Source organism: Pangasianodon hypophthalmus, chromosome 23 (genome assembly GCF_027358585.1).
Source record: "Pangasianodon hypophthalmus isolate fPanHyp1 chromosome 23, fPanHyp1.pri, whole genome shotgun sequence".
NCBI lineage: Eukaryota > Metazoa > Chordata > Actinopteri > Siluriformes > Pangasiidae > Pangasianodon > Pangasianodon hypophthalmus.
This window is the reverse complement of record NC_069732.1, coordinates 12,899,429-12,911,416: the sequence shown is the minus strand read 5'-3', so window position 1 is coordinate 12,911,416 and position 11,988 is coordinate 12,899,429. Positions and strand designations below refer to the sequence as shown.

The following is an 11,988-nucleotide window of genomic DNA, read 5'->3' as shown; positions in this document are numbered from 1 at the left end:
CTGGACACCAAGTGTAGCTAGCAAGCAGCTCGCATGTAAAATGGCTACAAACACAGAATTTTGTAACTTGAGGCCTTTATTTAATTAAACCACCAATAGAAAAGCTTTACAATTATAAACCATATGCACCATACGCAATAAAAAAAAACTGATTTCAAAATATTGCATAATTTCTGGAAAAAAGGAATAGGCACTTAAACTAAATCATACCATGGCCAAAATACTAGTCTTTGATTGGCTGGCAGCTGTCTGTTTATTTGTCTGTAATACTAGGATAAAGTAATGGTCTGGTTAAAAATGTACTAACAGTTCTACGTCAATGCTCCTGATCTTCGTTATCATGGCTACATGTTGGAATGTAAAATTTTCAGCATAGAAGAAAAAAAAAATACACCGATTTGCATATTAAGTAATTATTTATATGCTACAGTGCAGGCAAAGGATTGAATTAAAAGTGATGAACAGATCAATGTAATGCCCTCAAAGACATAACCATAACTAACTACAATGGTAACCTATGGGTAGGAATGCAATGTTCCACTGAGGTATAAGTAAGAAAAACACACAAACCACCATTGTTTAAAGGCAGGTAGGGCGGCCATGGTATAAAAGATAACGCCTGCAAAAGCATCTAAAGATTATAAAACAACACAGTCTCTGCCTTGTCCATTATTCTTTGATATCAAGAAGCTTCATTGGGCATTGATCTTACATAAAGCAGGCACTTTGAACTAATGAATACACTTTCCACTGTATGTGAATTGAAACACTTTTACCAGCCTCTTGGCTTATGTGACTTTGGCATACATGGATACAAAAAGATCACAACACTACATCCATATAGAGTTTGGAGCCCAAGCCGTGGACAAAGAATCAGCGAAAGGACACAAGAAAGAACTCACACAGAATGACATAATGCCACAAATGGCACCAAGGTCAGAGGACAGATACAATGAAAGCACTTAAATAGACAAAGATCAGTTACCAAGGCAACAGGATGGTAAAAGAAAAAAAAATTACATATTTTTATATATATTTTTTTATTTTAGCTTTAGAAATTTAATCAGGCTCCTTGTGCTTTACACTCTGGGAAAGGAGTGCTCTAAATAAAAGCCAATGCCATGAGAAAATGTACCCATAAGAGCAAAAAGAAAATAAAAGATAACAGTAGTTATCTAATTTACTGCCTCATATTGTGCATCGTACTTGGCTTTGGTGTACGAACAAAGCAAAGCTTTAGGTGATTAATAACGATCTTTTACAGATATGATACTGAGATGCTAAAAGGAAAAACTCTGTCTCTCTCTAGCTCAATTTACTCATTCATAGCTACATTACAGAGGAATAGGCACTCTGAAATAGGAGCAGGCTGATCATCTAAATAATTCACTCTGAGTCAGAAGAGACCATGCACGCACACACACACACAAGCACACACACTGTGTCCCTATTTCGCATTTACTGTAGTTGACCTCATTAAAGGGAAACAAATAGTTTTGGTCTAACAGGAATGATTTTTATGACATGCATTATAGTCTTATTCAGACCACTCCTCATCATCAAACTCTGAGGAATCATCCTCAGAATCACTGCACTCCACAGCGATACGGCGAGACAAGATAGCTGCCACATCATTGCCCACGAAGTCTCTCTTCTCCTGCTCTCTCTGCTCCTCCACCTTACGTAGGTTAAAGCCTAGACAAACAGACATACATTAAGTAACTTGAATTTTTATCATTACACAACACCTTTATTAATAATACAGAAAATCAAGATGTCTTAACTGAGCCACAAATAATTATTTCCTCCAAAGGTTTTCTATTCTTGTTATCACTAATGTCCTGAAGAGGTAGTGTGAGAAAAGGGGCTTCTATTCTCTAAAGGCAAGTGTTATGAGGAAGGTTTCCAAGGGCTCTGTCTGAACCAAACCAGACAGTGATTCTTCCTAATTCATAATTTGCAGAAATACTCAATCTACCCTCTACTTAGCATAATTCATGAGATATTGGGTCAGACAATAAACATTGCAGATTTTAAGAGTGCTTTCGTGATTTCTTTAGTGAAAGGTAATTGTAAATCATAGAGCTGTACTGATTCATTCATTTTCTTGATGCATTGATTAGAACACTCCATTGGTTGCATGAAAAAAATGATGATTAATTTTTTTAACATGGCCAATGATTTAAGTCTAAAAATTAAATTGACAAATCCCAAACTGTGGGAGAGCAGGTGGTTAATTATTAGTATTCTTGATAAAAGTTTTTATTTGTTGAGAATAAAGAAAGCTCAGTCGGCTCTATTCTGTTAGCACATTAGAGCCAAGACAGAGTATTCCTAATAGTCACTGTTCAGAAATTGCATCCTCAGCTATAATACTGTAAAAGAAAGACTGCAACAGACAAACTGAGAAGAGCTGTTCCGGTCACATTTGTTGTATGCAGAGGCATGTTTTAATTATGATATATCTATTTTTTCAGTGATTGGCAACAAAAGTTATTAATAAAGCACACACAGAGAAAAGTGTTGAAACTTCACTGTGAGAGAATGCAGTGTTTCTGACACAAATTCAGCCCTTATTGCAGACATATGCTAAAAGATGATTTTGGTCATTGTGACTGCTGATTTTACTCCCCACATCCCTCACCTTGTGCATACATGAGCTCTGGTGTTTAAAAAGGACATGTGTTAAAATGGTACTTGATTATTGGGGAGTGAGATACTGTGCAGTCTGGTTGCCATGTGTACTTTGTGACAGAAATAGCAGCAACTCTGCTTTCCTGCACAGAAACTGACGTTTAAAAATGACGCACTAGGCGAAATGGTTCACAGGAAATTCTAGGGCATTTCTTGGAAAAAAGAAGTGTCAAAAGTAGCAAAGTTCACATCAAGGATTTGTGAAGGTGAGTGGAATGGTATCCTCATGGAAAATGACACCAGTAACAAATAAATACCTCTGAGAGATACTCAACCCCATCACGCACGGTGGTCACTAGAGTGGACAGCTATTTAAAAAAGTCATTATTTTGTACAGGCATTGGGTCCCTGGAGGACTAGTGGTTAGGCCTCGGTGCTCTCAACACCGTGGCCCCAGGTGAATGCCCGGCGAGGGTACCAACCACAGCCACAGTGCCCTCACAGTGCCAGTCCCAAGCCCAGAGAAAACTGGGGAGCATTGCATCAGGAAGGGCATCTGGCGTAAAAGCTGTGCCAAATCAACTATGCGGAGCAATGATTCACTGTGACGATCCCTAACTGGAGCAGCCGAAAGAAGAACAACATTTTATATAGGCATGGGTTTTAAGGTCAAAGCTGCATGCTAGCCTCTTTAGTTGATGTTACTCAAAAACACCACAGATTACCACCTACTAGCAAGTATTCATAAGTGCAACAAAAGACATCTTGAACAAAGACGGCAGCCTAATTCAGACTCACTAATTACTCCAGGGATTTCTGTTCTATCCTTCTACAGGAAAAAAAAACCTTTGCAATTTACAATTTAACATGTGTCTACTAAACTGGACATCATGCATCCTAGTAATATTGCCAATTAACACCCAGGTTACAATATAAGTGCATATTTTTTTTTTATATATAAATTTATAAATATAAATTTATTTATATTTGCAAATAAGTGGTTTTTCAGTTATATTTACAATGAGTTCTATAAAGAAAAGAAAGAAGCCCTCCTGACCACAAGAAAATATATTTAAAAAGTTTATATATATATATATATATATATATATATATATATATATATATATATATATATATATATATATATATATATATATATATATTTTTTTTTTTTAAATCTTGAGTCAGGTTGACATAATTCATACATGAAAGGGTTAATATTTAATTGAATTGCTGAAACAGATCACTGTTTGAATGTATTAAATATAATCATTCATAAAATCTAAAAATTAAACCAAAGAATTGGAAATTAAATTGATTTGAAAATGAAACCTCAAGATACCTGTGTAGCTATCGGTCATTCCGGATTTATAGGCTGATTGGCTCATTTGACGTTTTTATAAGGGAAAAACGACGAATGCTCTTTTTAAAATGCAGCACTCCTGTACAAAATGTATGAAGGTTGGCAAGTCTGAAACGGTCATTTATATATTTAATTTTTTTGTATTTTCCATCTCACCCATGTCCTACCTGCAGTTCCTTCGCACACCATTAGGAAGCCCTACAGTTTGAATATGTCTGCTCTAAATCAAATTCAAATGTGAGCACTTTTTCAGAAGTAGGAATAGGTAGTTATGTGCGTCTGATCACGAAATACCTCATACCTGAAGACTTTAGGGAAAGCATAATTTCCTGAAATTCAGCTTTGATACGACACTGTCATGTTCGGCACATCTAAGTGACCAGATGTCTGAGTACGCAGAGGTGAAATTTCAACGTACCTTGGCGAATAGCTGCTAGGAGATCGCTCCGGCCATCGCTAACAGGGGCGGGCTGAGGCTTGGGGGCAGGAGCAGCTGAGAGCCCACCTGAAGGAGGAGGAGCAGGAGCTGATGGCGCAAAGCATGGTGGTGGGCCTGGGGGTGGAGGGGGCGGAGGTGGAGGTGGGGGTCCATTCCCAGCAGCAGGAGGGGGTGGAGATGGAATACTGGGAGCCATGGGTGGTGGTGGAGGAACAGAGGGAGAAACAGAGGTAAAAGCAGGAGGAGGAGGAGAGGGAGGAGCATCAAATCCTAAGGGAGGTGGGGGCGGAGCCAACCCCATGGGCGGGGGAGGAGGTGGGGCAACAGGTGGCGCCACTGAAGGGCGGCCAGGAGGAGAGGTTGGAGGAGCTGGAGGAGGATGGGTAGGGCTTATAATGCTAACTGGTCTCTGCGGTGAGGACACATCATTATACCTGCAAGAAAACAGGCATTAGATCACAGCACAACATGCCCTGTAACCGTTAACTGTGATCACTGATGGTAATCTCAGACACAAATCTTACGTCATATCTGGGGGAGGAGGTGGCAGGAAACCTTCATCATCCAGCATTGGAGGTGGGAGAGGGGAGCCAGGATCATAACTGTAGGAGGCAGTGCTTTGGTCAAATCCCTCAGAGTCTAGCGTGCCCATGTCCTCACCGGACCCAAAGCTGCCATTGACCATGTCCCTAGAATGACTAAAATGAGCAGACACAATTATGAGCTTATATATGAAGACTCAGATGAAAATGCAGTCATTCAGGTCATGTACTTTCACTTACTGAAGGTCAGATTTAGGGACAACAAACTCTTCTCCCATCTTTCGACGTTCCCATTCCTCTTTACGTGTTTTGATCTTACGAGGGTTCAGGTTGCTCCGGTTGGGATTTTCTCTCTTCTCTTTCTACACTCAAACAAACAAACAAATTGACACAGTTTAAAAAAAAAAAAAAAAAGTCCTGCTATAATGCTAACTGATTAGACTGTGAGGTTCCCAGATGTTTCTAGTCTCACCCTATGTTTCCGTTTTTCTTTCATGATGTCTTTGGTGTCTTGTAGCATCTGCTCTTTCCACAGGTCAAAGAAATAGGATGGGTCAGTGTAGAATTTGAGTGCCTCCTTTCCATCCTCCCTGTGACATATACAGGAGTAAATTTAGACAGACAGCTAAAGATTTTACCTAGAAATACTAGAATGATTTGACTTGCCATAATGATTTATGGCAAGCATCTGCATTTGCAGATACTAGGCTTGTACGATTTAACGTTTTCATCATCTCTACACGATATTACAGTGCCACGATATCCAGTGTCGATTATCTCCGATTACATTATATCACCAGGTCAGCAATCCATTATGCATTCTTCGCAGGAGCTCCACAAAAATATCAGTGTGCGCTAGTGTTAGACAGTAAATGGTTAATATTTCAGTGCACTGCATTATGGGTATGGTAGTTTAGGAAGGGGTAGAGGCTATGAGTGCGTGTGAGCAGTAGAAACGGCATCAAACTTTTTTCTAGTCCTCTAGTCTACATATTCTGGTTTTGTTTTTGTCTGTGGAAGTAAAACTGACTGAAGTAAATGCCACCCATTCAGCAGCACTCCCTTCTAACTCATTAAGGGAAAAAAAGTTTCATTTTAGTTTCCTGAAAATACGGAAACTAAAATGATTAGTGTTTTGAACTCTCTGATATTAAAACACTTCCTGGAGGTCACACCCCCTTCCCCTAGTTCTTGATGCACGCAGCTCACCATCAAAAATGTTTTGAGTTCACTAATGTAAAATATGATCTATCAGTGTGTGTTTGACTTACCTAATATTAGTCAAGTACATATTTAACATTGATTTATTATATTTATTAGGAAAGTCACTGAAAAACCTTGGCCAAAAATGGTCAAAATGGCTCTTTCCTTTTACGACTGAAAGAAGAAAAGGACGAAGATTTGACTCAAAAAGATTAAATATGCCTACAATGAAACGTCATATTTAACATTTGATAATTAAATATTGATGATCATTAAAAAGCTATCAAATATGCTCCTGCTCAAGACTGAGGAGCAGCATCAACAGAAAAATGTCAGCCGTGTCAACATTAGACGACCGCTTTGTAAAAGGATTACTGCAGAATCACTTAAAAATCCACCATCCAGGTAAGTTTTGTGATTAAAGCAGTATCCAACTGCACAGCTGGTAATATTATTATGCCTCCCTATAGCATTCATTGGAGCATTCATTTAAGAGCCAATTTATTTACTACACTGACTTTATATAGTCATATTTTGTGGCTAATAATGCACTAGTCAGTAAGAGAAATGTAGCATTAAGCACCATTATACGACTAATGTAGTGTTTTGTGATGTTATGCCTATGAGAATGTCAGAGGCAATATACTGTGAGAATGTGCAGCTTAATTTTCACACCATGCTAGCATCAAGGGCTATATTCATGGCAGGAGCAAGGTTATAAATAAATACAAACAAAAATGTATAAATACATACAGAAATTCATAAACACAAACAACTAAAGAGAAATTCAAATAAATAAACAAACAATTAAAGAGAAGACATTAAATAGTAAAAAAAGATCTAAAATATGAAATATGAAATATTGAGCAAGTTAAGAATCTATATGAGTCATTTTAAATTAATTTGAGATAAAAACTATAAAATTCTTTCTGGTGATACTTTATTAAATACCTCTATAAAAGACCTTACTGATCAGTGATGCTTAAAATAAAATAATATTAATAATAACAATAATAATAATATACAGCACACCCTGTAATAATTGTTTGAAGGGTGCATATTAAATATAAACTGTTCGTGTACCTGTAGACACTGAGGATGCTGAGTGGAGGTGGCTCGTTGCAGGTTTGGTAGGTCTCCTGCACTGGCTGAGGCAGCGAAGGCCGAGTAAAGAGCTGTTGATCCTGAATCAGATTAGAGCGGAAAGCTTTGCGAGTGGTGATTGCCTGCAGTGAAACTAGAGACAACAAAACAGCAAAGCCAACAATGAGGGAGCAAAAAATATTGCAAACATGTTCGAGTTAATCAAGCATAATTACACTACTGTAGGGGAACATGGATAGGCATCCATTATCATCCATTACACAAATGAAATGACTGCTGATGATATGGCCATGATGACATTCAATTAGCACAGAACCAGACGCACTTCACCATCAGCCAATATGTGAACAATATAACAGCATGGTTTTTTTGTAAAGCTCAGATATAATAACTGCAGTATGTTCACAGACAATCCTGTTTCTCCCTTACCCTCTTCCTCTTTGGGGTCCAGCTGGGTGACTTTGACCTGAAGTTTGTCCACTCTTTCACCAAGGGTATTCACCCTGTCTGCAAACAAGCTGGCCTGGACAAACAACTCGCCAAACACATCTTCCGCAAACCTGCCTGTGAGATAATACAAATGCAAATACAAAGTCAGTCATAGCGCCATAGTTGCCCTAACATTACCAAAACAGTGTCACTAACCCACAGAGAGAGAAGAGAGAAAGAGAGACTCACTGAGGGAGCCGAGTTGGCGAATGATGTTAGCCAGTGTGATGTTGGTCACACACTCCAGCTCACTCTTCACCGCCGTGGGCAGGGTCTGACGGCACAGGTGCCGCGGCTCGATATTCCGCATAACCAAAGGCATGATGACAAATCAGTGACTCTCCTCCCTGAAGACAGGAAACACCAGAAGAGAATGAGTGCCACATATTCATGTCCGCTGTGTTGCTTTTTCCACTGCATGTTTCAGATCCTTTTTTTCTGCTCATTCTTTATGGAGGCTGCCCCCACAGACTTGCTTGTACACATGTACGTATCCAGCCCATTTATAAACACGGACCAAACTGTCTGCTGCAAAGCAGAACCAAAACTGCTGTGCATCGTTCCTTTTGGCGCAGCTTACATCCTTTATTTTAGCAGCAAGCTTCATCAGGCAACACAATCTGTGTGCATGGTTGTAAGGTATAAGCCAATAAATTTCCATGCAGAGGTTAAAGCAAAAGAAAGGGAATAACAGTTCCCCTTTACAACACAAAATGATACTCTAAATAGAGAAACACAGATGTAGCCTGATTACATAGCTGCTTTGCAAGGTGAAGAAGTCATTTTTGCTACCATTTTTTTTTTTTTTTTTTTACTTTTTAGAAACTAACAATTTTTCCAGAGGATTAGGCCAATTATGCTGTCTTTGACTCCCAGCCACAACTGTGTGACATCACTGAGATTTGTCCAAAGATACGGCAAAATATTACACAGCTGAACTACTGGGGAAAAGGCAGTCCTGTTTGAATATTTATTGTTGTACATGTTCAAATTAAAATTGCTCAAATTTTTTTAGATTATAAAATAGTATAGCAGTTTAGTCAAGCTTCAATTATACCATTTCTTACCTTTTCACTTGCCTTACTAAAGATGTTAGAGTGTTTTGATTCAATTGGTCATGTGCAAAATAAACCAGTGTACAGACACACAAAAGTGTGTTATGGAAAATATTTGGAAAATGAGGATCTTTTAAGTGACCAGCGTAGAGCGACATGAGGAGAGGAAAGAAACACTGTCACAGTGAATGCAAGGTTACAGAACACCCAACCTTCCCTGGTTATTCCTACATGAGGTACTTGGAGCCTGTCCTTGTTAAAATGTGGAAGCTGTTCTGCCTTTAACAGCAATTTTTAAATTAGGTGAAACAAATAGAATGAAGAAAGCTGGTCAATATTTCTGTTTACAGGTGACAGACAGCCTTGTACCCAAGTGAGAATCTCTCCTGCCTGCAGGCATTTAACTAATGAGTGCAGTAAATCCCCGGTGTCACTCTGCAGACAAAATTACACATTATATTCAGTTATATTTACCGACTTACACATAATATATCTGTATGGAAACAGCCAAATGAACACTATCATTAGGCTACTCTGGTTATACATGCTTAAAAAAAAGTTCTTATGGGACTGTAACTATTATCTTGCACAGTTTACCTCTAATCTGGTTGACTCTAAACTGGACTTAGCCGACTCTAATGCTAGCCTTGCACACTGTGATCTAATTTCAAAATGATCATTGTGTCCCTGATAAGTATAACATTTTAGACATCCTGAATCCAAACTCAGTGGAAAATGAACTCCAGGACCCATATCGCCACTTTACACAAGACTGAGCATAGTCAAATGGTTTTTACCATTTATTTTTATTTATTTTTTTTCCCCAATTTCAAAACTTCTGACTCAGCTCTTCAGTAATTACAGAGTACATCTATGAAGATGCTGAGTGTTGGGGAAGGAAAAATACTAAACTGTGCAAGTCAATCTCTTCTAGCACTAGAATTGAGGAACAAACAGGAGATTTTAGATATTTTACACACACACACACACACACACACACACACACCATAAGAAAATGTTGTACATTTTAAAGTTAAATGCATCAATCTGGTAAACTTTGAGATTAAAGAGGATAGGTCTAGGGAGACCTTTGTGTTCTAGCAGTAATTTAATCACATTGGTTGTATAGATATGAACGGTGAAAAAGTTGTCGCACCCACAAAGCATGGTAAACGAGACGAAGTTTCACAAATGGTCAAAACACAAAACTGAAGAGAGCATACATTTGCACCATCAAAGAAATTAAGCAAAAGTGGTTACCTGTGTTGACAAATTAGGGAAAAAGTAGCCTGTGGTGGGCCGCCACAGTCTACGTAATTAATGGGAAACACTGTGAATGTATAAATATATGAATAAAGTCAGTGCTACGGATCTGCTAATCTGTTATTCAGCACATCAAGTCACTCCTGGAATTGGATTTAAAAATGAATTGCAAACATATTTTACTGATAAACATTCAAGCTGCATGGTAGTTATGAAACTATCTGTATATACTATATAATCCCATGAGAGGAAAACAGAAAAGATACACCCATCATAATATGTAGGCATGCTTTACTTCTTACACGCCTAGATTTAGATTTTGGGGGAGAATATGAGCAAGCATCCACTCAGTGCACATTTTAGTGTCTCTTCTCCCTTCAGCAACACTTCATGAGGTTAAAATGAGCGTCAGAGAACCAAAAGGTGATTAAAATTGGAAGAAAAAAGAAAAACCTGGACGTGTAGTGACTTTAATCACTATACAACCTCCTGGAGTAGTGTTACTGCTTTGTTATTGCTGCTGTGTTGCCAAATTCACAGCCTTCAGCTGAAATTTTGAGTCTAGAAAAACCTTCGTGTTAACTCAAAATGAGTGTCAGAACAAAACTACGAATAAAGAGGATATTCCTAGGATAAATCCCTGCTACACGACAGATAAATATGCTGTAAGGTTACAGTCAGCTCGCTATTCATGAGCACTGCGTTAGCTAATATTACAGTAAACATTAAACGCGAGTCATAGCCTTCAGACACCAAATCAGGCTGATTCATGCAGAAGATTTACATGGAGGGAAAAACGACAGTTACAGGCAAATTTTACAGCGTAGTATGAAAACTATGACAGAGTAAACTACTTAAAATAGGTGAGTTCATTTTATTTACTTTCAGAAAGTAAAACATCGCGGCCCACCCTAAACGTCCAGAGCAGGAAGTGAGTTGTTAGCTAGTCAGGCTAGCTAGTTATACAGAACCAACCCACTTAACTAGTTTGTAAAAGTGAAAAACAGGAAAATGGACCACTCACCACGGAATAAAACAGTTAGTCCTCTCTGCCAAAGTCGTTGTGCTTTTCAACTACCCAGCTACCTTAACATTACTTCACTTTTTGCTGCTACTTTCTAAGTCGATAAAAATGTCCGCATTTACCGTCACAAGAGCTGTCGGTCACGGACCGCGAGGTCCCGGATTTTCTAACTTTCCATTGGGCGACGCGAGTGGAAGAAGAGACGTCATTGGGTGAAGCAGCTGTCAATTTAGTACAGAAGGGGCGGGGCTATAAATCCGGGCTCCGGGCTCCACCCGTGTGCGTTAAAAAACATCTGCGTCCCGTGCAGGGAGGGGCGGCGAGTCCTGCTCACCGGGCCTGCTCCAACACATCCGGAACATGGCGAAATATCTGAAATGTTTGCGCTCCATACAAACAGATTAAGGTTAAAGCTGGAAGGACACGAAATATGGCAGTACTTTGACATTCATCATTTTCCAAAACCAAAATAAAAGAACACATACACGTTTTCAAAAAAGAGTGTACCACAACAAAAAATAAACTACTAACAACAGAGAATAAACTACTAAGAACAGAGAATAAACTACTGAGGGCAGAGAATGCATTATTAAGAACAGAAAATAAACTGCTAAAAACAGAGAATAAACTACCAAGATGAGAAAAACTATTTAGTAGTTAAACTACTAAGAACAGAAATAAACTACTAAGAACAGAAAATAAATTACCAAGATGAGAAAATAAACTATCAAGAACAGAGAATAAGCTACTAAGAACAGAATAAAATACTAAGAACAGAGAATACATTATTAAGTGAAGTGAAGTGAAGTGACTTGTGGCCAAGTAAGGTGACCCATACTCGGAATTTGTGCTCTGCATTTAACCCATCCAAG

The 11,988-nt window shown here is 38.5% G+C and overlaps 1 protein-coding gene across 2 annotated transcripts; it reads right to left on the bottom strand.

The window, feature by feature from the left end:
* Positions 1-58: 58 nt before the first annotated feature.
* On the bottom strand, positions 59-11,275 carry wasf2 (WASP family member 2). Of its 2 annotated transcripts, none has more exons than XM_026929815.3 (9): positions 11,117-11,275; positions 7,964-8,121; positions 7,715-7,849; positions 7,265-7,418; positions 5,451-5,568; positions 5,219-5,340; positions 4,961-5,134; positions 4,416-4,870; positions 59-1,695 (listed from the first exon to the last, which is right to left on the bottom strand). In XM_026929815.3, the coding sequence occupies exons 2-9, from the start codon at positions 8,094-8,096 to the stop codon at positions 1,538-1,540; spliced, it is 1,449 nt and encodes a 482-aa protein (XP_026785616.1). In that variant the 5' UTR covers positions 8,097-8,121; positions 11,117-11,275; the 3' UTR covers positions 59-1,537. The 2 variants fall into 2 exon arrangements, with proteins under 2 accessions (XP_026785616.1, XP_053084449.1); XM_053228474.1 differs by lacking the exon at positions 11,117-11,275 and adding an exon at positions 10,090-10,112.
* Positions 11,276-11,988: the final 713 nt, after the last annotated feature.

Excerpts from the sequence above, each read along its gene's own strand:
- wasf2 (XM_026929815.3), bottom strand. The coding sequence starts at position 8,096 with ATGCCTTTGGTTATGCGGAATATCGAGCCGCGGCACCTGTGCCGTCAG. Across the intron at positions 7,850-7,963 it reads TCGCCAACTCGGCTCCCTCA|GCAGGTTTGCGGAAGATGTG; the intron begins GTGAGTCTCTCT and ends ATTATCTCACAG. Across the intron at positions 1,696-4,415 it reads CCTAGCAGCTATTCGCCAAG|GCTTTAACCTACGTAAGGTG; the intron begins GTACGTTGAAAT and ends CTGTTTGTCTAG.